This window comes from Cupressus sempervirens, chromosome 6, assembly GCF_028749045.1.
Source record: "Cupressus sempervirens isolate cs-2001-9-10 chromosome 6, ASM2874904v1, whole genome shotgun sequence".
Taxonomy (NCBI): domain Eukaryota; kingdom Viridiplantae; phylum Streptophyta; class Pinopsida; order Cupressales; family Cupressaceae; genus Cupressus; species Cupressus sempervirens.
Genome location: NC_143123.1, coordinates 507440082 through 507463849, shown reverse-complemented (window position 1 = coordinate 507463849; position 23768 = coordinate 507440082). Strand labels below are relative to the sequence as shown.

At 37.2% G+C, this 23768-nt stretch overlaps 1 protein-coding gene across 1 annotated transcript in view; it reads left to right on the top strand.

Annotated features, from left to right (window-relative positions):
- Nucleotides 1-23768, top strand: part of LOC149553253 (uncharacterized) — a 49997-nt gene that overhangs the window by 1447 nt on the left and 24782 nt on the right. Inside the window, exons 2-11 of the mRNA XM_089788714.1 lie at nt 987-1374; nt 1528-2203; nt 4356-4396; nt 4551-4619; nt 4797-4897; nt 5347-5425; nt 5539-5637; nt 5730-5798; nt 6256-6305; nt 6682-6763. Of these exons, the coding sequence (XP_089644840.1) occupies nt 987-1374; nt 1528-2203; nt 4356-4396; nt 4551-4619; nt 4797-4897; nt 5347-5425; nt 5539-5637; nt 5730-5798; nt 6256-6305; nt 6682-6763 (1654 nt within the window). The remainder of the gene's footprint in view (nt 1-986; nt 1375-1527; nt 2204-4355; nt 4397-4550; nt 4620-4796; nt 4898-5346; nt 5426-5538; nt 5638-5729; nt 5799-6255; nt 6306-6681; nt 6764-23768) is intronic.

Here is a 23768-nt window from a genome sequence, read left to right as displayed (position 1 = left end):
AATAGAAGGGTTCAAACAAATTGAATCGTCATGCTATTTTGGATTTAATTTGTAAACGATTGAGGGGCGTGAATCCGATTCTCAGCAAGTCTGGCATAGTCTTAGAGAGCAATTTTATGGTAACGTGTCTACTTTATTTAAGATTTTCACATGTACACATAATCATGTCTGGATATAACTATGTGGCCTTTGATTCTAACTTTATGATTTGTAAATCATATTTCTGACACGTGGGGTTTGTTCCAGTTTTTATGTGTTAACATGCTTTGATTTATTTGCTTAGCTCTTGTTTATCTCCCGGTAAAATCTACTCCTAACAAGCAATAAAAGAAAAGGAAAATTTCTCTGGAAACAATTGTAGAAAACGGAAGCTTTTCCAATTATCTGTTTTCAACATCTGATTAAACAAGACATTTAGAATTCAAAATTAACAGAAATCTTGCAAATAGAATCTCATAATTTCAATATTAATTGTTGAGTGTGAAGAGTTGGTAGCTATGAAAGCTATTTTGCTATGTTAATAACATGCCAAGACAAACATTACATCAAAAAATAGTTCAGTATTCTTAATGATTTTTTTTTTAAAAAAGAGGGGTAAACGCTTTGACTAGGAGCTATGAACCAATGAGGCCACAAATAGGGGACCTCATCCCCATTAGATTTGAACCTTGATGGCAAGGATAACAACTCAACAACTTAACCATCACAACATGCCACTATTGGCAGTACTCTTAATGATGTTGCATGTATTATAGAAATGAGTTTTCTTGATTTTGGTTCAATCAATGATCATAACTTTTGTTTAGACAGACGTTCTAATGCTGTTGTGGAAGTTTGAATTGATGGCTTCCAGGTGTTTTCTTGGAACTGTACAATTTAGAAACAATACGAATGGAATTGGTTCACAGTGCATTTGTGCAAATGCTTTTTTCTCTCCATTAAATCTTGCTAGACATGAAGTTACGTGTGTTGATTTGAATTTCCAGGAATCGTTTTGCAGAGCTGCTTTATGGATATTCGGCATTAGAAGCAGTTGGTCAGAATGCTATTGAACTTCTGGTGGATGAGAATAGTTTTGATGTCGCGAACAGTATTGTAGATCGAATTACAGTAGGGGAAAGTTGGAAGGGTCAGTTTCCACTTAAAAAGAAATCCGGAGAGTTATTTTCAGCTGTTATGTCCAATACCCCATTTTATGATGATGATGGTACATTTGTGGGTGTTATTTGTGTGTCAACTGATGCTCACCCTTTCCGGGAACCAGCCGGTGCATTCAATGAACCAAACTGTGATCAGTGGCAGAAGAGTAATGATACAGTCAAATCCAAATTTGAACATTTGCAAATTCCGATTGCATCAAAATTATCCAATCTGGTAATCTTTTGTAAATGATACATTCTTTCTTTTTCAGAAAAATTATCTTGGGGATGAGAAGGGCTTGGCAGGAAATGCTGCAGAATGATAATAACTGATAAGCTTCCCGGCAATTGATATTTGATGTTTTTAGTGGTTGTATCATTGAAACAGGCCTCTAAGGTGTCGTCTAAGGTGCGTTCACGTATACGGATTGGAGAGAATTCTGTGGAGCATGAAGGTGGGAGTGGAGGTAGCCAATGCTCTGATCATGGTTACCCTGAATTTGGCAGAATGTCAGATGAAAAAGGATGTGGTGATGCAACTTCCAGTGGAGCTAGTACGCCTAGGGCTGGATCTGCACCGGGGCAGTCTGGAATCTCTCCTCCATCATCTCCTTCAGAAAAGTCAAGGAACAAAGTTCAATCTGAGGCTTTAGATGAAAATGATGGGAAAAATGGTATTCCCAATATCAAGGCCATAGGATCAAAAGCAGAAGCATGGATGGCCAAGAAAGGTATTTCATGGCCTTGGAAAGGAGCTGAACGTGATGGAGGAGAGGGAAAGACTCGCTTTATGTGGCCATGGATACACTCTGATCGTGAAAAGGAGGTTGGTCTTCAAGGAAGAAATCACATTGGAGGTCGTAGAGAAAGCTACTCAGTTGATGGCCATCACTCTAGTGAGGCTCTAGGGTCTTGGTCATCAACCAACATCAACAGTACAAGCAGTAATAGCAGCAGCAGTAGCACAAGTAGCACTGCTGTCCAAAAACTGGAAATGGATGCTGACAGTTTGGACTACGAAATTCTATGGGAGGATCTAAAAATTGGAGAACAAATAGGGCAAGGCAATCTCCTTTATTCCTATTTTCCATCTCAGATTTAATAAGATATAGACTTAACATTTTAGAATCCAATTTGTTTGTTTTGACTTTTCTCTTGCATGGCTTTCATGAGTTAAATGCTCATTTATCTTGTTCAAAGAATTGCATGCAATGTTGATAATTGTTTGGTAAACTTTAATTTATTTGTCAATTTTAATTTTTGCATTAAATGCAGCAATATCTACATCATTTTACATATCAAAACAGTAAACCAGAAGTTTGGCACTCCGTGGCCTTGCCAACAATAACTCATCCATTGTGCATGGTATATCCAATAAATTGTACTGTTCATCATGTATCAATTGGGCTAAACAGAGGCATGGTATTAACTTCAACAATTTTTTCGTCATAATTAGCTTGTCAGTCCTATCAGCAGCTGTCATTATGGGAGGTATGTTCTCTTCAAAATAGTTCACTGAAAAAGGGACATTCCAGTCACTCTTTTGTGCCTGACGATGGTCATTTCCTGGTTATTGCTTTATATGTTGTTGATATATTATTTATTAGTAAAGGGAAAGAAACAATTTCAGAACTGAGGTCTTAACTTGTAGTTAAATTGAAAACTTGAAATGAAAGATCTAAGTGCAACTAAGAACATACTTGGTATGATAATTAGAAGAGATAGAGTAAATAAAAAGCTATGAGTTGGCCAGAGTAAGTATGTAAACTCAGTTTTACAGAGGTTGAACATGCAAGATTGTAGTCCACTGTACCCAATAATTTCACCTGGAGCTAATTTTTTTGTCTTTCATTGCATTTGCATGAGAAGTTTCCCTGTCAGAGCATCTACCTACAGTGGCACCTCTATATATCTTCCACGTTGGCCTTTATTTTGAAACATCTTAAAGTAGCAGCATTGTTTGTACTCAGGTAAGGTATGTTTTTAGGTCATCACCAAGCAAGACATTTATTTGGCGTATGAAGCCACCAGTGTTTAAGTTCCTAAGGAGATGCTGATCTGTCCACCTTATATGTTCTTCAATGAATTCATGATTCTATCCTTCACTAGAAATTAACATGCGTCTTTCCCTTTATAGAGCATACTGACTTTCACCATCAGGCTCGACGCAAATGTATTAAAAAATATGAATTCAAATGCATAACCAGTGAGCTCTTCTGGTTGCATCTGGAAAACTTATTATTTGGTGATTCCTGTAATCACTAAAATCATTTTACTTAGAACATTAGCTGCATCTTGGAAAGTCAGAATACACATCTAAAAAGCCACTCCAAGTATCAACCTGATATCTCTTGTAGTGATTTTCAAAAGCATAGGCACCAGTAGAATAGGCAACTGGTACAAACCAAGATAGCGAGTATTTGTTTGTAGAGAATGTGACCATCCTGATCTATATCAAGTAAACATTTTTCAGGACAGCTATCATATTTACATACACCCGATTATTTCATATTTCAAGTATAGTGCAGGAAAAGGAGAAGGGGAGAGAGAAGGATGTGTTGGGAAAATGGCTCAAAACTTTGGTATGGAGTCTTTGTGCAGTGTGAATGTATGCTCCTTCATCCATATCCAAGATAACATTGAATGGATAGACCTTGTAATTTCAAGTTCATATCAAGTGCTTATTATAAAGCTTAGTACTTGTCGAGGTAAGATTTTAGAGGCCATGTAAAAGCGAGTATCTTTCCTTCAAAACACAAAAACTCATATTGAGGCAATTCTTAAAACAACATTGCAAATGACTGCATTTGAGTGCCTTTTTGCTAGAAGTTGTAAAGATAAATCTCTGGAAAATCAGTATTTCTTATCTCACATGCTTCATTTAGTAATTGATAGATGCATTTGAATTAAATCAGAAGACTAGTCTTCTTGGAATTTGGTCAAATGATTTCTTAAATTATTTTCTTGTGGCGCTGTATTATGCTAGGAATCATAATTTTTATTATATTTATTGAATTCTTGGATACAAGTTGACATTTGCCTTCCATCTCATGCGACTGGGGCTTCAGCAAGTTCATTGTCATCTGACAATTATTACTTTGAACTAATGATTTTTGATTTTGATGTCATGGTAATTATAGGTGTTTTCTTTGTGTCTGTTCCCTGCAAGCATAGATTCTGTGCATGTTGCTCATTTATGTTGATGAATGTGGCCAGGTTCTTGCGGGACTGTCTACCATGGTCTTTGGTATGGTTCGGTATGGTTACTGATTCTTTTTGGTCTATTACCCAGATTTTGAATTGTATCTAACCTACTTTTTTAGAGAGTGGAAGGAATGAAATATAACTTGCAATTTGGAGGGTTTCTGAGAATTCACTAATGCCTAAATAACACAGTTCAATATTATCCAGGATGTGGCAGTAAAGGTTTTTACTGAGCAGGAATATTCCAATGAACTTATCGATGCATTTCGGAAGGAGGTCTGTTCATGTTTTATCATCCACTTAATTGATTTCTTTCTCTTTTTTATTTTGTAGATAATGCTTGTATTGCATACTAAGAATACACTATTTTCATCAAACTCTTTTCCTAGACAAGTCAAAATTTAATGTTATCACTAGAATTTGAATTTGTTCTTTACTGTTTTTTCCAAAAAGGTGGCACTTATGAAGAAGCTAAGGCATCCGAATATACTTCTTTTCATGGGGGCAGTTACAACTTCTGAACGGCTTTGCATAGTCACAGAATTTCTTCCAAGGTACTTATAGTTGATTCTTCACACTTGGTTTGTGAAGTCAAGTCTGCATTTTTTAGTTCAAGATTCATCATTTTGCTAGGTGTGGTGAAACACAAACATTTGCATCATGCCTGGGTTTCACAATCAATCTGTCGTGTGCAAGGTTTGCTCTTTAAGTTCATTATTCGAAGCTATATAATATTAAATTTGGATTTGGACTATTGTGTAGAATGTGGCATGACTGGTTTTAATGCATTTCCAACTCCAAAGTAACAAGTATATTTGTTCTAGAAACATTTTAATGTCAGTAATACACCTTTCTATATATAAATGCTCTTAATGATTCACTTTTGCTGATGGTAAAGTGTTGTAAAGACTTTGAGCCATGTCTATCATATCTTTGAATTTTTGTTTTGTTTCACATTGCATTCAAGAAGTGATTCATGGGTAGTTACACTTCTTAATTGCAGAGGGAGCTTGTTTCGTTTGCTTCAAAGAAATACTCCTGGGATGGACTGGAAACGAAGGGCGCGCATGGCATTGGACATAGTGAGTGAGAAACTATTATTCCAAGAATGTCTATTTATCAGGATATTAGATCTCTCTGTATATTAAAGCTTCTATATTTTGTCCTAATATTCACCAAACAACTTTTTATACAGGCACGTGGAATGAACTATCTTCATCATTCAAATCCTCCAATAGTTCACCGCGACTTGAAGTCTTCCAACCTTCTCGTTGACAAAAACTGGACTGTGAAGGTTTCTATCTTTATTTACATTCCTTTTCTGTCTGTCGTTTTACTCAAGTTCTCTTCTTAGCTACCTATTCAAATGCTTCTCTTGATATTCAGGTTGGAGATTTTGGGTTATCCCGACTGAAGAATGCAACATTTTTGACGGCCAAATCTGGAAAGGGCACGGTAATTCACAACAATGTTAAACTGTATATGCTTGCTTTATTATTTTCTTGCCAATTATTACATGTGGCTTTTTTTAATTTTTAGATGTTTTTTCCCCTTTTGCCTTTCAACACTTCTTTTAAGAAGTTGGGGCGAGCCTTTAAATAGGTGGTCAGAAGCCCCAAATAGTAGTCTTTTTCTAATTAAAACCAATTCAAAGTGTGAATTGCATGTCATTTTCATGAATGGCTCTTCACATTGTAATCATTAATTTTCTGGGTATTACTTTATGGTTTTACAGCAGAGTGAGATGCATTTGGTAGTGGATAGTTATGTTAGTGAATATTGTAATTGTAGCTATGTATCATGTTTTTTAATGTTTGTTTGCATGGTAATTTTTGTTCTTTTCTCAAAGCTTAGTTACCATGGTGATATCTTGAGGTTAGTGTGTTAATTTGTTAGCATTTGTTTTCTACAGCCTCAGTGGATGGCTCCTGAAGTCCTTCGAAATGAACCTTCAAATGAAAAGTAAGTTGGAAAGATGTTCTTATAATGTGACTTGAATTATTTCCAAATAAATAGTAACCCTGATATTCAATGCTTATAGCTACATTGCAACAGGCAATTTCATGCATTGTATGGGTGCTTATGTGGGTTTAATATCAACTGTTAAGCTCTATGTTGATGAGATTTAATGGAAATTGAAAAAATTATTTCATATGTGATCAAGTTTACATGCCATGCTGCATTATTTTCTTTTGACATTTATGATGTGCGATGAGCACAAGTCTTTAATTATTTTGCAGCTTGGAGTCATTGTGTTGTCTTATTGAGTGTTGCATCTGTTTCAAGTTTTTTAATCTGCAAAGATCATCAGTAATGTGTGAAGTTATGCCACGAACAGGTCTGATGTTTACAGCTTTGGTGTTGTATTGTGGGAGTTGGCTACTGAGAAGATTCCATGGGGCGATCTTAATCCTATGCAGGCATGCCTCTCTTCTTGTATTTTACTATTTTGTGGTTTTTAATGAGCTCTCCTTTGGAGCAGATATCTTAAAGTATCAGTGGAAAATGCGGAGCCTTTTGGAGCACATTTCATGAAGAATTGCTGTGTTTTAAATACATGTTAGATGTGGTTTTTTTCTTGTGTTAATTGTTGCAGTGTACCAGGTTAAAAGGATCTATTATATGGTTATCTTAGGTTTTAACTTTTTAAATGATTTCAGGAATTTTAGACCACCAATAACTTTTTTGTATATATAGAGCTTCTTCATAGGGGTTTGACTCTAAAGTACTGAATTTATTTTTGCATTACCAATAAGAGCTACACAAGTAGCAGAAAATAGAAACTTCAACGTGGAAATGTGTGATTCACATCAAAATTCTCTCCCTTAGATAAAGAAAGAAAGGAAGGAGATAAGATAGATGAATGTTTTATATGACTAGATTGATGAGATTTGAAAGCACAAGAAGTTGCATAGCATATGATGGTGTTTAAAGGAAGTCATCCCTACAATTCAAAGACATCTAAATTTTACTAAGCTTCCAACCTTCATTTTAAGATTTCCAGGTTGTTTTTCTTAAGATGTTAGTTTGGGTTTGGGCATTGGTTCAGATTCCGGAACGGGTTTGTGGTTTTGGGCAATTTTTATTTATTTTGCATTATATATACAAAATATAAGAGAAACATACATAATTGCTAAACTAAATCATTTCATAGTACGAATATATGTTGCTTGATCATTGATAAATGCCAAATGTCGAAGATAAACATTAAATACTCTCTCATTAGTCTATATTCATGATTGTAACAAAAATCATACATTGAATTACTGAATTGCAAAATGAAATTTCAAAACATAGACTAGTTCATCAAATAATAAGTTTGAAACATAATGATAATATCATAATAGTGACAAGTGTTTAATTGTTTATCATTGTATGAAGGTCCTTCAAGGGTCAAATGGGTCATCAAATTTGGGTTTTTAATCTTCGTAACATATTTTATGGCCTCATGGGCCATGGGTCCTTGAAGGTTTGCACGGGATCCTTAATGGTTGATGGCGGGTCTGGGCAGGGTCTGCGCTATGAACTGAGAGTCCTCATGGACCTGTGGACCCACAGTTTGTCGCGCGGACCCTGCCTGGACCCACCATAAACCCAACGCGAATTCAAACCCGAACCTGGCTGGTAGGGTCCGAACTTGGGATCTCAGTGTTTTTCTGTGAATGTCCCCTTTTTGCCTAGCACGTCAATAAATAAATAAAGACTAGTGCTAGCCAATCACAAAATCCTCAAGTGAAACATGTTACAACATATAGGTCCCATCCCTCAAGGAGAAATGAGTGACCACATATTTAAGCATAAGAAGATATGTGAGCTTAGATATAGGTACACACGAGATTGAAGAATCCACATGAAAAGCCATGGAAGATCACATATACAGAAGAACTTTGCAGAAGCAAATTCCCACATGTTACATGAGGTGCCAACGAAGAAAATGTCATGGGCAAGAACGAATAAGAACACACCAACGATGAAACATTAAGATCCGTGATCAAAGGAGTATAATCCATGATAGGTCCGGTCCTCAAACCCATGTTCATAGATGAAACAAGTAAGAACAAGAAGACTGTTCATGTGATCAACAAACTGGAAACAAAAAAGAAAGAAAACTGTTTTTGGCTGATGCAAGATTGCCAATGAACCTAAGATGCTCCTACATCTTTCTGTAGCCGTTACAGGACCCACTTTTCTTTAGAGATTTGTTGTGATGAGTTTTTTCATTCTTTAGGTTTGTACAGTTAGTTCTGTGATTGGTATCAACTCCAATGAATACATTGGCAACTGTCTTTTTGACATAAATCTTTCGCAAAGCTTTATATGCGGTTTGTAGAAGGGGAGATAATAGTTTTCTTTTACCTCCATGGTTAATTGAATGTGCTCTGATTTTGCGCAAAGCTACGCTGGTAAGTCCTCGAGAATTTCTCTACCACTAGCCCAGTTCAATATAATGGTACCATGCTTTTGGTTTGAGATGGGAGCCCATCTGTTTACCCATAAATTTCAAAGGCATTGAAAGAAGTGATCTTAATTATAACTCCACTGTTTTAGTAGCTTTGCTATCCATACCATCCCTCTTGACCTTAATGCCCTTGTAAACTGGGATCTTTGTGAGCAGTGAAACTACATCAAAACTGATCGAAAATGCTTCATCTGTTGGCCATTAAGGATATTCATAAAAATAGTGGAATCCTTGATGAAGGTCAGGTCTTCACCACAAGTAGTTATAAATGTATATCTAGGTAACTTGCCAGGTTGTAAGTGGGCGGGTCAGTCTTTTGAGAAACAATTGCTGAATCCATATCTATTGTACAAGAGTTGACATTTAGGGCATGCTTTCTAACATCATAGGCATCCATAGACACTTAAGTAATGCCTTCTAGTGTCTATTCTGTCTGCACCATTGGTATTTTATGAAAAGCCTTTTTTCTTTTGGAATCTATGCCATACAACTCAATGTGAAACCAATTACTGTTGCTGGCTGCATTCCAGATAGGTCAGACAATTTTCTGGTGGTTACCAACACCAGTTGAACGCCACAGTTGGTCTTAAGCCACAAATTGTTTTATCTTTATACTTATTTCTTTAGGGGTAATATGTGTCGTCGTTATTGACATGCCTATTGGTTTGGTGGCAGCTGGCAGACCAATTTGACAGCTTATGCTGTCTGATTCACGAGGACTTGAATTTTTTTCGAAGCTGTTTTGTTGCTTCTCGGTGATTTGAATCTAATGTCCGAGCCTTGAATTAAATATGCAATTGCTTGTTTCACATAGTATATGCATTGAAATTTCTGTCTTTTTAACATGGAGATCGCTTTCATTGCTGGTAGGATTTTATGTTCTTATAATCTTAACATGCCATTATTCTTTGGGCACTAGGTGGTCAAACATCCACAGTTGCACTTCATAGGCTTGTAATGCTGGGATTAGTGACTATTTAAAGCCAGTTTGGGAGCTTAGATTAGTATTACAGGACATGTTGGCCTCAATATTTGTCATAGTTTATTTGTATTTTGATAATTTTTGCGTGTAACATGCTTCTATTCAATTACTGAATCTCGGCATGCTGCCTTCTTAGTCTATTCCTACATGATTGCTATGGCTGTTTAGGTCACCTTGAGCTATGTATACATTTGAACCCCTTAACTTTAAATACTATTGTTATGGTACGTGATCCCCACATCCTTGGTACGACTTTGAGTTTTATTTTTATTTTGTTAATGTAGTGAAATGTTTTTGAATCCTTTTGCATTAATGATACCAAATTTCCACAATACATAATGCTGTCATCTGCTGTTTCTATTAGAATAATATTCTCATACTTATTATTTAGCTTAGTTATCGGATTCGTGCCCTAGAGGCCAGATCCGGATTTGGGTCCGATCCGGATCCGGATTCGTGCCTAGATTCGTGCAGATCCGGGCAGGATCCTTGTTTTACACAGTGGATTCGTCCGGATTCATGGCCCACGAATCCTGACGAATCCACTGTGTAAAACAAGGATCCTGCCCGGATCTGCATGAATCCAGGCACGAATCCTCAAGGATCCAGCGTGAATCCTCAAGGATCGACAGGTTTAAGTGAGTCTAAGTTATTTAATATGACTTTTTTAACTATATTTTTTTGCTTTCTAGTGCTAAAATGACCTTTTTATGCATTATATATACTAATAAATGAGAGAAACAAATATATATATATATATATATATATATATATATATATATATATATATATATATATAGTTGGGGCTTGGGCAAGATCAGTAATATATATATATATATATATATATATATATATATATATATATTCACGAATCCCCCACGAATCCTAATTGGGGAAAAAAAAAATTCACGAATCCACGGATCCGATTCACGTGCCCGAATCGGTAACTAAGTTATTTAGTGGTCACTTAACATTTTTTATCATCTGGTCACTTATTGTATCGTTGGTTAGATAGTTTAGTATCTTGCTATTTCAGCTCTCAGTGAAGTACTGTTTCTTCTGAAAAACATTGTTTTTGTAATTTCTTATTCAAGGATCCTTCGTCTCCTTTGTAATCACTTCATTCAATCTATCAATTATCATTTCTTGCTATTAAAACCCATAGTTTTTCTAGCAATTTTTTAATTCATAGTTATTATATCTGGAATAATTTCCAGTAGCTTTTAACAAATCTTTATGAAAAATTGTGAAGAATGTAGGAATATTATTGAGCTTTTTACTGAATTTTAAAAAAGTGGATGTTCTTTTTGGCAGAAATCGTAGAAGGGTTTTTAAGACTTTGTTTTGACTCATGTTTCTCTTCTGTGGAAGATTTTCGGTTTTTAACCTTTGAAAATTTGTGGGCCTCTTTGCTGAAGTTCGCGCAGGCTTTCTCTAGATTGAAATCCTACCTTTTTTATAACACTTGAGAAAATTTCCTACATCACAATTTGAAGGCAATCACATCACATGTTTTAAGCAAAAGAGCCACACGACTATGGAGATAATTTTGTGACCAGTTTCTTGCACAGAAAATTTAGTTGTGTGAAATGAGTTCTTTTGGAAAATCTCCATCTGTAAAGAGTTCATGAATCTACTATCTCTGTCACTAACAATGATCTTAGGCAATCGATGCAATCTAAATATCTCCTTGAAAAAAAAGTCTGCTATGTGGAGAGCCTTAAATTTGTCAATCTATCCAAGACAACATAACAGCAGTCTTTACCTTGGACCTTAGGAAGTCCATGATGAAGTCCATAGATATGCTTTCCCATTTCTGTTCCAATATGGGAAGCGGTTGTTGTCACCCTGCAAGAAAAAATTGTTCTCCCTTGTTCTACTGGTAAGTCTGACATTACATAACGTGTTTGTGCATGCCCCTTTTCAGCCCTTTTCGAAGAAATTCTCTCACAGTCTGTTTACAAGTCTTGTAATACCCTTGATGACCAGCCAAGGGATTCTTTTCTTGTAGTATATCAGTCCGTCTGTCACTATATAGCTATCATTTTGCATCTTCTCATCCAAGACATTAGAATCAAATGAATTCTTAACATAATAAAAAATAATGTTATCCTCCCAATCACCCAAAATAGTAGACAATGAACATAAAATTGGTTTCCTAGAAAGTGCATCTGCAACCACATTTGCCTTTCCTTTCATGTATTCTATCTCAAAATCATATGATTGCAGCTTGCTTGCCCATTTTTGTTTGCGATCATTTAAGTTCTTTTGATTCATGAAGAGCCTCAAACTATTATGGTTTGTCTTCACCACATACTTGCCACAAACAAGACATTGCCTAAACCTTTTTAAAGCATGCATAAAGTTCAACATTTCTTTGTGAAAACAGAATATCCCTTCTCCAAATTGCATAATTTTCTACTGTCATAAGCTATTGGATGTCCTCTTTGAGATAGGATAGACCCTATGCCTTCTCTACAAGATGGGACCTGACCATGTACTTTGTAGATGCTAATGGAAGAGAACCCTAGTGTAGTAAGGGAGTCACATGAGGGACTCATAGGTGGACTCATGGGGCCTGACGCTACTATACAAAAAGTCATGCTAGCTGGTTTATGGTGGCCAAAGTTACACATTGACACAAGGGAATAGGTATTGGGGTGTGATGCCACTGCTTAGAAAGTGTTGCTAGCTGGTCTATGGTGGCCAAAGTTACACACCAATACAAGGGAATGGGTATTGGGGCGTGACACTTGTTAGTGAATAGGAAAACCCCTCAAGAGTGACTTCATGCCATTATTTCCTTCATAATGGACACATGGGGCATGGCGCTACTGCATGGAAAGTCCTGCTAGTTGGTCTATGGTGGCCAAAGTTACACATCGCCCCAAGGGAATGGGTATTGTGGTGTGACACTTGTTAGCGAACAGGAAAACCCCTCAAGAGGGACTTAATGCCATTATTTACTTTACAACCCCAAGAGTTGTTTGAGAGATGGGGGATAGACTTTGTGGGACCCCTCAAAGTAAGTAGGGCTCGATGTTGTGGATACATTGTGGTCACTACAGAATACTTGATTGAGTAGAGGCAAGGGCACTTTCAGATAGTAGTGTGCACGACTTTCTTTCTTTACGAGCATACCTTATCGAGATTTGGAATTCCAATATCCATCACAAACGATCGGGGAGTACACCTTATAAACCAAGTGATCCAGAACATGACTACAAAGTTCTGCATATTCCACAACTTGTCACGTACTATTCTCAAACCAATGGACAAGCATAAGCCACGAATAAAATATTGGTCTTAGTCCTGTATAAGACATGTGGAGTAAATACTGGAGATTGGGAAGAGAGGCTCTTTGCAGAACTTTGGGACTACAAGACAACTTACAAAGCAACAACGAGGCACACTTTGTTCTAGTTAATGTACGGTCAAGAGGATGTAGTGACAACAGAATATCGCACCTAGCCTAAGGTTGACCATAGAGAATAGATTTGGAGATGCAAATAGTCTAAAAGAACAATTAATGAAATTGGTTAAATTGGAGGAAAGGAGGTGGACAACACAATGGACAACAGAGGTAGCCCAATGGTGTAGAAATTTTTGGCACGATAAACATCTTCGTCAGATGAACTTTTGACTATGGCATTTAATTCTTAAATACAACTGTCATAACGAAATCAAATTGAGGAAGTTCGTTGCCAAGACCTGATAAAATAAGAGAAGTAGGTGATAATGAGACTATAAAACTTGCAACACTGGAAGAACAACCTATTAAGGAATTTGTAAGCGGATCCAAGCTAAAAGTTTACTAGGAAAAAATAAGGTATACACTATTAGGATCAACATGCTGGGGTATGCAACCAAAGGTGATTGGACTTTGGCTACGAGAAAAAGATAGAAGAGGATCCTATAATAACTTAGGAACCTTATAGACCAGATATAGAATGGGCCAATCCAGTAGTGGCTCTTGAGGAACAACTAGTAAGAAAACATGTTGAAGAGCTGATAGTCCCTAGAGTACACAAGTGTCTTACTAACGCTTTGTTTGGTGCACCTACTCTCTAGATGAGAATAAATAGGTTTATGATGTTGAAAGCGCCCTATGAAGGAAGAAGAGAAGAGTTTATTGTAGATGACATTGACAAAGAAGAGCCAAGCCACTAATCAAGACACTCTTGAGAGAGACTTAGGGGAAGAAAGCAACTGGGAGGAGTACATGGCAACCTTGAGACCATATTGGGAATCAGTGGTAAAGGAAGATGATCTATTTATGGATGGTTATGTGGAGGAAATAATTCAGAAATATCCCAAGGAGGTGGGAAAGACACCTTGCAAATGGAAAACAAATGCTCTATAGAGTGTAATTGCCTACTTGATAGAACCCCCAATAGTGGAAGGGGATGAAGTAACTTGGTACCAAAAATATGGAGGGAGACATGTGGATGAAAGTTTCAAGGGAGTGAGACTTGTCCCCCTTGTAGACAAAATCTTTGATTTAGAATATTTGGAGACATGTGAAAATGAATGCTACAAACTCTCCCAGGTATGTGTATATGGAGTATGCTTCTGAGGTAGAAGTGTGGGACAGACGAGAGGTCTAATAAGGAAACACAGGGACAAGGGGGACTTGCAAAGAAACTCAAAGTGGAAGTAAAATGGAGAAAGAAGGGAAAAGTTTAAAAAAGGAACTTATATGATTAGAAAAGGTATAACCAAGGGAAGAACAATCCTTATTAAAAACTGTTGCAAGGCAATCCTACCAAAAGGATATAAAGGACCGACATGACATATTGGAAAGAAATATAACACTTCCACAAGGGTTAGTACTAAGGATAAAGGAGAGCAACGAAGCAGGGAGACGGTGAACGACACAACCCGTACTAGACACCAAGTCAATCCTGAGTTGTATGACTAGTAGGACAACCCTCACCAAGTCTGTACAGTTTGTATGATTGGTGCATGAGGAGATATCCATATGAGGGTGGAGAAGAAGGATCTGTATGATGGCCTGTATGAATGAAGAAACATAATGAACAAGTGTTTCTCGTATGATATCTAAATAGGGGAGTCAGTAGATGTACGACACAAACAAAGACATTAGTCTATACAATAGATAATCTTCCACCAATTGCTATTCCTTTTTTGGATTCGATTTTGTAGCTTTTTTTGCATCAACATTTCGGATCACACTTTGTGATCCATCATTAGGATGAGTGATGATGAATCACAGAGTGTGATCCATCATCGGGATGAGTGATGATGGATCACCGCGTGTGATCTGAAACGTTGATGCAAAAAAAACTACACAATCAAATCTAGAAAAAGAATAGCAATTGATTTCATGGATTGTGGAAATCTATTTACTCTTAATCTTCCACCAATCTGTACGTTAGAAAGAAAGGCAATAGCTTGTACAACAACTCATACCGTAAATACACTAGTCCTATGCATCATGAATAAATACACTAGCCTATACACCTGGTATAATTTGTAGGAAGGAAAGGAATGCTCATACAGGTGAAGTCACCCATATGGTGAGAAAAGAAATCTATACACTCAAAAAGGAAGTTTGACAATTAATGGAAAAGGTTGGTATGCTCCGAAGGAAGTAAGGGAGATGGCAAGAACTAGCTACAGGAACCCTAAAGCAAGCATTGTTGCCATATGCTATAAAGTTGAAGGGGAAAAACAATTACAAACACAAGAGGCCATGGCCTCCAACAAAAAGAGGAGCAAAGGCAAAGACAAGGATGAAGCCTTCACAATAGGAATATCATATTTGAAAGTGTCTTTGGAAGCAAATACTGAGGTTGGTGGGAGGGCATGGATTTATTCATTAAAGTTTTCATTGCACAAAGTTGAGGTAGATAAAATCATTTTCATACCCTTTTTTGATTTAAAAGAGTTTGAACCTCTCCTATTCACCATGGTTTACAAATATGATGAAAAGACACATAAGTCCTCAACAAGTGTTTGTAGTGGACCGTTACAGTGTCTTACTTTCCAAAAGAATTAAGTAATAATGGGCACCCAACTGCAAAATTCTCTTCTTAAATGTCTATAGTGGACAAGAAAAAGTTGGTCCAACTTATTTGCTGGGAGGACCTAACTCATAAACAATGGGAGAGCATACAAAGTAGAAATAATAGCAAGGGGTTAAAGAAAGTGTTCATAGCCAACTCAGAAGGGTGTTGCATAGTGGATTTAATAAAATATAAGCTTACGAGGGGAAGTGGAACCACAAATATTGCCATATAAATGTTGTTGCAGGTGAATGGCTTGAATGATGGTAGGATATATAGTTGGGCTCAACTTTTGTTAGACAGGATAAAAGAGTTTTTGCAGCTCAAACACAAAACATTCTTAATGCCCCATCATGTTATAGCATTATTTATTCTTGGATGCACTTTGCATACAAGTGGTGCCCAAGTACTGGGGTACCTTCATTCTAGCCTATTTGGTGGAGACATATAGGCCTGTAATGAGCTCTTGGCTCCATTTAGACACATTTTCAATAGGGAACCTTGAGCTGAGGAAGAAGGAGGTGGGACAAGAAGTTTTAACCAATGCCCATCACATTGAGGAGGGGGAAAAGGAAGCTTCGAGGAAGAGGAGACCATTGTGCAAGACATATCTTCCAACTAAGATGATGGAGAGGAGTTTAGGACAACACTTGTCCATGCTAGGAAGGAAGATACGTGGAGGAAATATCAGAGGACATTGAGTTTGTGTCGGAATCAGAAAGGCCATTACTTGGATCCATACCAAAAAGTGCGTTGGAGGTGATTGGGGGTAATGCCTTAGGAGACAAAGGAATGATACGATAGGAACCAAATACACACATATAGGTTGTATGCTAGAAGGTTAGCATTGGATTTGGTTTAGGACTTGACAACGGGTTTGGCACAGACCTTGGCAATGGATTTGGATTGGACAATGGACTACTTGATATGGGAGTTGACGCTAGAGCTCAAAGTACTGTGTTACCAACCACAGAAGTCGGCATGGCGATGGGTATAGCTGGCAGTGCGTCATCCATGCGTACACTTGGTAGTACAACAAACACGATAGTTAGGACAAATAGGATGGAGGATAAGGGAGTTGGCAATGCATTGTCCTTTCCAGATTGGGGTGCCAAGAGGATATCATTTACCCCATCTTAACTATCATCCGTAGCACATCTGGTTCCCATACAGAAGATCTTGCACTCGAAGGTAGTTGACATTAGATCACATAAAAAGGCCACACACACAATGAGGATTACCACTTCACAGGGGGTGGAGGAAACACAATCAATTTGAAATATCCCGAACTGGATTTTTACTAGATTTCTTCTCAGAATAGCATCTAGATAATAAAAACATGAAATCGTATCATAAATAACCAGCAAGGTAAACCATAGGAAATAATCCAACTGATAGTTGTCTAATTGTTTCTTCAAAATTGATATTCAAAACTTAAACCAAAGGCATATGAATTACGAACAATAGTAGAAAACCAGTTGATTCTCCAATAAATATAAACTCGTTCTTTTCAGATTAATATTCAAGATTTCAAGCATATAGAAATGCATTACAGACCCACAATGATAAAACCAAAAAACTCTCATACAAATCTATAAACACATTATTGTATTATACAACAACAATACAATAAGCAGTACAAAAACCCAACCTTAAATACAGATTAACAGTCAGATTGGGATACTAGAATAAGAACCTGTAAGTGCGAATGAAACACCTGAATTGATGTCTCCTGGATAATGGGTTTGCGTCCACTCTCTGCTGGAATGATGGGCTACATCCTCAAACTAGCTGAAAGCTGAAGCTTTCTGAATAACTCTCACAAGAGAGAAAACTGAAACTGAATCATAAATCAAGCATGCGCAACAATGAGCCTCTTTCCCCTTTGAATACACAAACTAAGACTCTTCAACTCCCCTCTGGCTTTCGTCCTATTCCCTTGTGACTTCAACTTCCCTCTGGCATTTCGTCTAATTCCTCCGTGACCTTTTGCCCTCTTTATAACATTAAATTTGACCTTTTAATAGTTTGAGTCTATGTTTCAGAGTCAATTTTAACATTATATAAAATAAGACTTCAATATTTCTAATGTCCCAAAAAAAGGGGACATTACACAATTGCCCTTGTATTCACACCAACAACATTGCTTGCTCAGATTAGTACATCGTCCTCTACTTTTGTACTAATGGTCCCGATCGCAATAATTCTTATAGATGGAGTGTAGGGGAGCACACTACTAGAATGGATGCTGAGGCTGACAGATTGTTGGCCAAGTCTCAGATGGGGGTCAAGGACATACCTCCACCCTCTCCCATCATGATGATGGGACAATAGGGGGAAGTAAATCACCAACTAGAGATTGGGAGAATGGAGGCCAAGAGCTAGCTCATGGGAGAGCAAGACAATGGAGCCACAAGCAGTGCAGATAGAAAAAATCGAGGAGACATTTTGAGCTACCTTCATGGAGCTTCAGAAAGCTACCTAGTAGACTGCCAAGACCGTTGTAGGCCAAGCTAGGACAAGAGAATTCTATATGAGTTGAGAAAGAGGAGAAATTGGCCACGATTGAAAAAGATTGAATAGATGTACTGAGACTTTTGTGGGCGACACGGGCAAAACAACTAGTCGTGGAGAGGTCTAAAACTTCTATGACAATAGCTACTGTAGACCACCACATCCATTACTCCAGGGACATCTTCTCACCTGTCCCAGTAGGAAGATATGTGCTAGCTAGTTCCTTTTTGTATTTTGGTCATTTGGAAGATGATAACTTTTAGGGGGGATAATGTAGGTGATTAATAATATTAGTAGACTTGTTAGTACAGGATTATAATAAGTGAGTTGTACCAAAGGGTTGCAACGGTTGGTATTCTTAACCAACTTGGAATACTAATGTAAGGGGTTGCCAAGACTCTGGGGATTATGCTTATGGAAGACTTTGGTACAATTAATGAAAATAATATTTTGCCATTTGAATGTACTATGTGTTTACTGCTGTACTGTCCTTCTGTTATCAATAGATTTTGCTGTATGACATTAATCAATGGTTATTGTGGCTAATATCACTTCCACATTTGTCATAAAACAAAGATCTTAAGCACGAGGATTGTCTGAGGTCAAGGATCAAATTGAAAATGTGGACTCAGAGAGAAATCAAGATGGAGAGTGAACACATTTACAAGGCTACAAGTAGAGAAAATTATCAAAAGTTGAATTTCCTTGGAAAATCAAGTTCATTTTGAAAGATCTCACAACATGAAAGACTTCATCACTTCAAGAATGTCAAGGTCAAGAAGCCAAAAATGAGAAAATTTCAAAGAACAAGGATGAAAAGTTGTGAAGATGAAACATTTTACATGCCAACACCATCAAAAGCTAAGGCTGGAAAATGTTGAGTATCAAGAGATATTTATCATCAAAAGATATTTACCATGTCTTAAAGGAAATCATGCTGAGGTGGCCACCACTCATCTTCAACCAATGTGAAAATTCTAGCTACATGTGTCCATGCACAGTCAAATCAGATTATACCAAGTGTACACATGGAGTTCACATTGTGGCCCTATTCTATTTTCTCATTCATTCTCAAAAGCATTGTAATTTTCTAATTGGCCTATAGGGTGGTGCCTTCATATCATTGAATGAGTATTTAATGATTGCAGCAGTTTGGTAGGTTAGGGCTTTGTTGGCTAAATCTCCACCCTTGATCTATATAAGGTCCAAGGCATTCTCATTTGTAGCTCATAAAGATTAGAATTAGTTTTAGATTAGAGTAGGAGGAGACTTGTTGAAATTGTTGCCTCATGCTATCAAAGTAATTGCTAATTCGTTGTTGGTCTTCATGATGGATTACTTTGTTGCTTTGGAGTATTGCATGGTTTCTGTATTTCCTTTCTTAGAATATCATTTTACTTCAAGTTAAGTAGAAGTAGAAGTTGATGAATGCAAGATATTGTTGAATGTTGATTAATGGTGGAGCTAGTGTCCATACCTTTTGGTATTTGCTTATTGCGAGTAACAGTGCAAGGTCAATTTGGGCCTAAATTGCAAGTGTTTAACTTCTATTAGAAATGTTCGTTTAGATTGTGCCTTCATTGGGCATTTGAATGAGTATTGACAATGTGAAAACCATTCCCACATGCTTAGAAGATAACACCCTCCTCACCCCATCATTGACATGACAAAACAAGGGCTGGTTAGAGGCTTACCCCATCATTGACATTGTCTTACATTTTTAGAGTTAGTTTAGATTCTCTAAACCTTTATCCTTTGCAAGTCATTTGATTGGAAGTAGTTGATATCCATTGATAGAAAAAATTATGTCCCTTTGTGATAAGTTTAACCAACATATCACATCAGAAAACTGAGTGAAGTCCACAGAGAAGGAACCATGAGGTTGTCTCATTTGATCACACAATCTGTGTATATTGTTCGGCATATGAATCCTTATTCAAAAGAGAGTTGGAGATTTGGTGTTTCGTTTGGAATACTAAGTATTCAATGCTGCATGTTGTAGTGGAACACAAATCACATCAACAGTCCCCTATTAAAGCTCTTACTCAATTTGCCCTAGACTTCCCAAATGGGTATTCGATTATGCTTGGGGATGTAAATTGTCAACTTAATATCTTGTCAACTATATAATTTAGCAATATTAAAAATAGAATTTTAATCATCATAGTAATGTTATGAAGCACATTATGCACATCATGAAGCACCACGGATGATCTCGTAAGGTGCTTCAAGTTTGTTCATCAGATGTAGGAGCATTGAATGACACCTATCATTTGGCCTCCTAGCCTGTCCAGGGTAATCTAATTGGAATGGATCCTTATGCTACTTGCACTCCTTATATACCCTACCCCACCCCCCATAACAGAATGGTAGATTGGACGAAAGTTTAAAAGAATCATTATATCCAAGTTACCAATTCAGATGTGGATTTAGAAACTGATCGGAAAGTGTGATCTTTTTTTGGGGAGGGATGCGGATGCGTATGGATATGTCTCTTTCTCTCTCTCTCTCTCTATATATATGTAATATTGCCACACATTATATATATAATTGTCTATCTGCTGGTCATACCAATGTGGGCAATGTTGGGTGTTTTGTGAGAGCCATCCAAGGTTGGAGTAGGGCTTTACGCAAAGGCTTCCTTTGCTTAGTGCTATATACATACCTGCTGGAGGGTCGTACTGCCACAGGACCGTCTATGTTAGGGACTGCTACAGAAGTTCCATACAAGTCTGAAATACTCCATTAAGGGTGTCGTACAAGCTGATTGAGGCCCGTACCAGGCCTGTAGCTGAGTTTTGGGCAGCGACTGAGTCTGTCACAGAGTTCTAGGCAGTGATTTGGTCTGTAGCTAAGTTTTGGGCAGCGACTGAGTCTGTCACAGAGTTCTAGGCAGTGATTTGGTCTGTAGCTAAGTTTTGGACAGCAATAGTTGTATATATATATATATATATAGAACTATAACAATAGTTAGCACTCAATAAACACATCCTGCTGGCATCCACAAAGTTTCCAAATGCATCCCACATCCGACCGCATCCAAGAGGCAGCATCGGTAACTTAGATTATATCTATAGTCTATGCATAGATTGCATATTAACAAGAATAATAATATATTTGTGTGTAATAGTAGCAATATGTGTTATCTATATAGTTTTCCAATTTCATAACAAATGGAAGATAAATAACAGTTCAGCCTAATAAGAATCTCAGGCCTTATACAGCATACCAGATTTCTTTGACCAGTGTATAGATTGCTGTTCAATTTAATAATAATGAAACTGCCCATTCTTGCTTGATCAAATGCTTGTCTCGTCTCTTGTCTTTGATGCATAGTAACGAGGAGTCACGCAAGCCACTTGGGTTGGCGAGTTGGGTTACCCCTGCCGTGTCAAAATTACCTGTGATCTTGACCTGCCAAGTCATCAAATGTTTTATATTTCTATGAGGTATTTCTATTAATATACCCTGGCTTGTCAAGTCACTGTCGAGCCGCGACCGATTCCAAGCCAGGTCACGAGTCAAATTGCTCTTGCATATACCCTAGCCTGTCGAGTCACTGCTGAGCCACGACTGATTCCAAGCCAGGTCAGGAGTCGAATTGAGCCGGGTCCAAGTCTTGTTACTTGATGCCTTCCCATCCCTATTCACCAATGCCTTATATGCCTTCCAAGGAGTGTGTTTGTCTTTGAAACATGCCCTCTCCATGAGCTCTCCTTGAGAGGCGACTCTTACAAGGGAATGAGCCTTTATATCTAATTAATCTTTGTTAATGAAAACATCTTAATCAAATCACTTCATAAAGAAATTGCATCCTTCAGGAAATTTTGTCAAATGAGATTCATAATTAATATTAACTATTTCAATTTGTTTGTTAGCCCCCTTTAGTTTGTATTTATATTTTTAATTGTTATAATTGCTGTTATACATTTGTTGTTGCTTAACATATTTTATCTTCATTGTCTTGAATATTAAATGGCTACTATTAATTTATTACCATCCCTTATCATTGATTTCTGTCTTTGGCTGTATTGTGTATTAGTTAATTAAATGGCTGCTTAAGTCTATAGCTTCATTGATCACTGAAATGACTAGGTTCTAATTGCTGATCATCATCATTTCTGTTTAATCTCAACCCTGCTATTGTTCAATAATAGAGTTTTCTGATTGTTATTCTTGGCAAGACAATTTGTCTATGGCGTGAACATCCCCTTATGGCAGGACATGACACATAGTCGAAAAAAGTGAGTATAATAAAATCCATGGCCAAAGTAGGCTGGTGAAATTATGATGGCACACATCCTGTAAGCTAATAACTAAGGCAGAGAAGAACATTCAGGATTGTATTTGGAACACATTTGGAGCAAGAAATTTGTCATGCCTTGAATTAGGAGCAAATAGGCTGACCCAAAATAGAAACAAAATAAGCAATGCATATTTATTTTGAAGGATAGGCATGACATCGATTCAATAAGGGGCCAGCTAAGAAACTCTAAGAGCAGCAAATTTCCAAAGGGGATTCAAATGAAATTACTTGAATAACTTAGTCTAATCAATATGTGGGCCAACTCTACCTAGAGCAGTGCCTTTCTGATAGGATTTAATAATAAATTAATTATGCTCTAATTAAGGCTGACCCGGTATGTGTTTAATTGAAAAGTGCTGATCCCTTGTAATAACTCACCCTCTTTGAGCATGAAGGCATTAAAGGAGATATATGAGAAGTATGGGATGAGAGTTTGCAAAGAAAACAGAAAATGGGGAATAAAATATTTTAGCAGACATAAGCAGAGATAGATCCTTAACAAACAGAAGCAACAACAAACAATAAATATATTAATGACAGCGATTATGTGATTTCAAACTGTGGCGATGAAATAGTTAAACAGCAGAAGAACCAGTGATTAGAATCAGATCTTTTGCAAATCAGATATTCAGCTATTATGCTTTGCATCAGCAATTTGGCATGAAGTCTTAAGTATTTTATGCATTCAGTCTGCCTACATATATTTGTAGATATTAATTTCTAAGTATTTAGTACAAGCAGTTTCTTATTTGCATTGATGGATATTACTTACAGTAAGATAAATACTTATGCTATATTCCTACACACACTCACATACATGTATTTAGCCCATAAACAGTTAAGTGTATAGGGGAGTAGTTAGGTAGATGGTGTTTACTGGCTTCCTCAAACTAAGTAGATCACCCCAAGGGATGGAACTGGTTGTAGTTGGGTGTTCCAACCTCTTGTGAGCAAAGAGGCAAATTGATTACCCCAAGGGATGGAACTTGTCATAGTTGGGTGTTCCTACCTCTTGTGAGCAAAGAGGCAAATTGATTACGCCAGGGGATGGAACTTGTCATTGTTGGACATTCCTGCTGCTTGTGGGATAAGAGGCAAGTTGCCATGATTTGGATGTTGCATGCTCTTGGGCTAG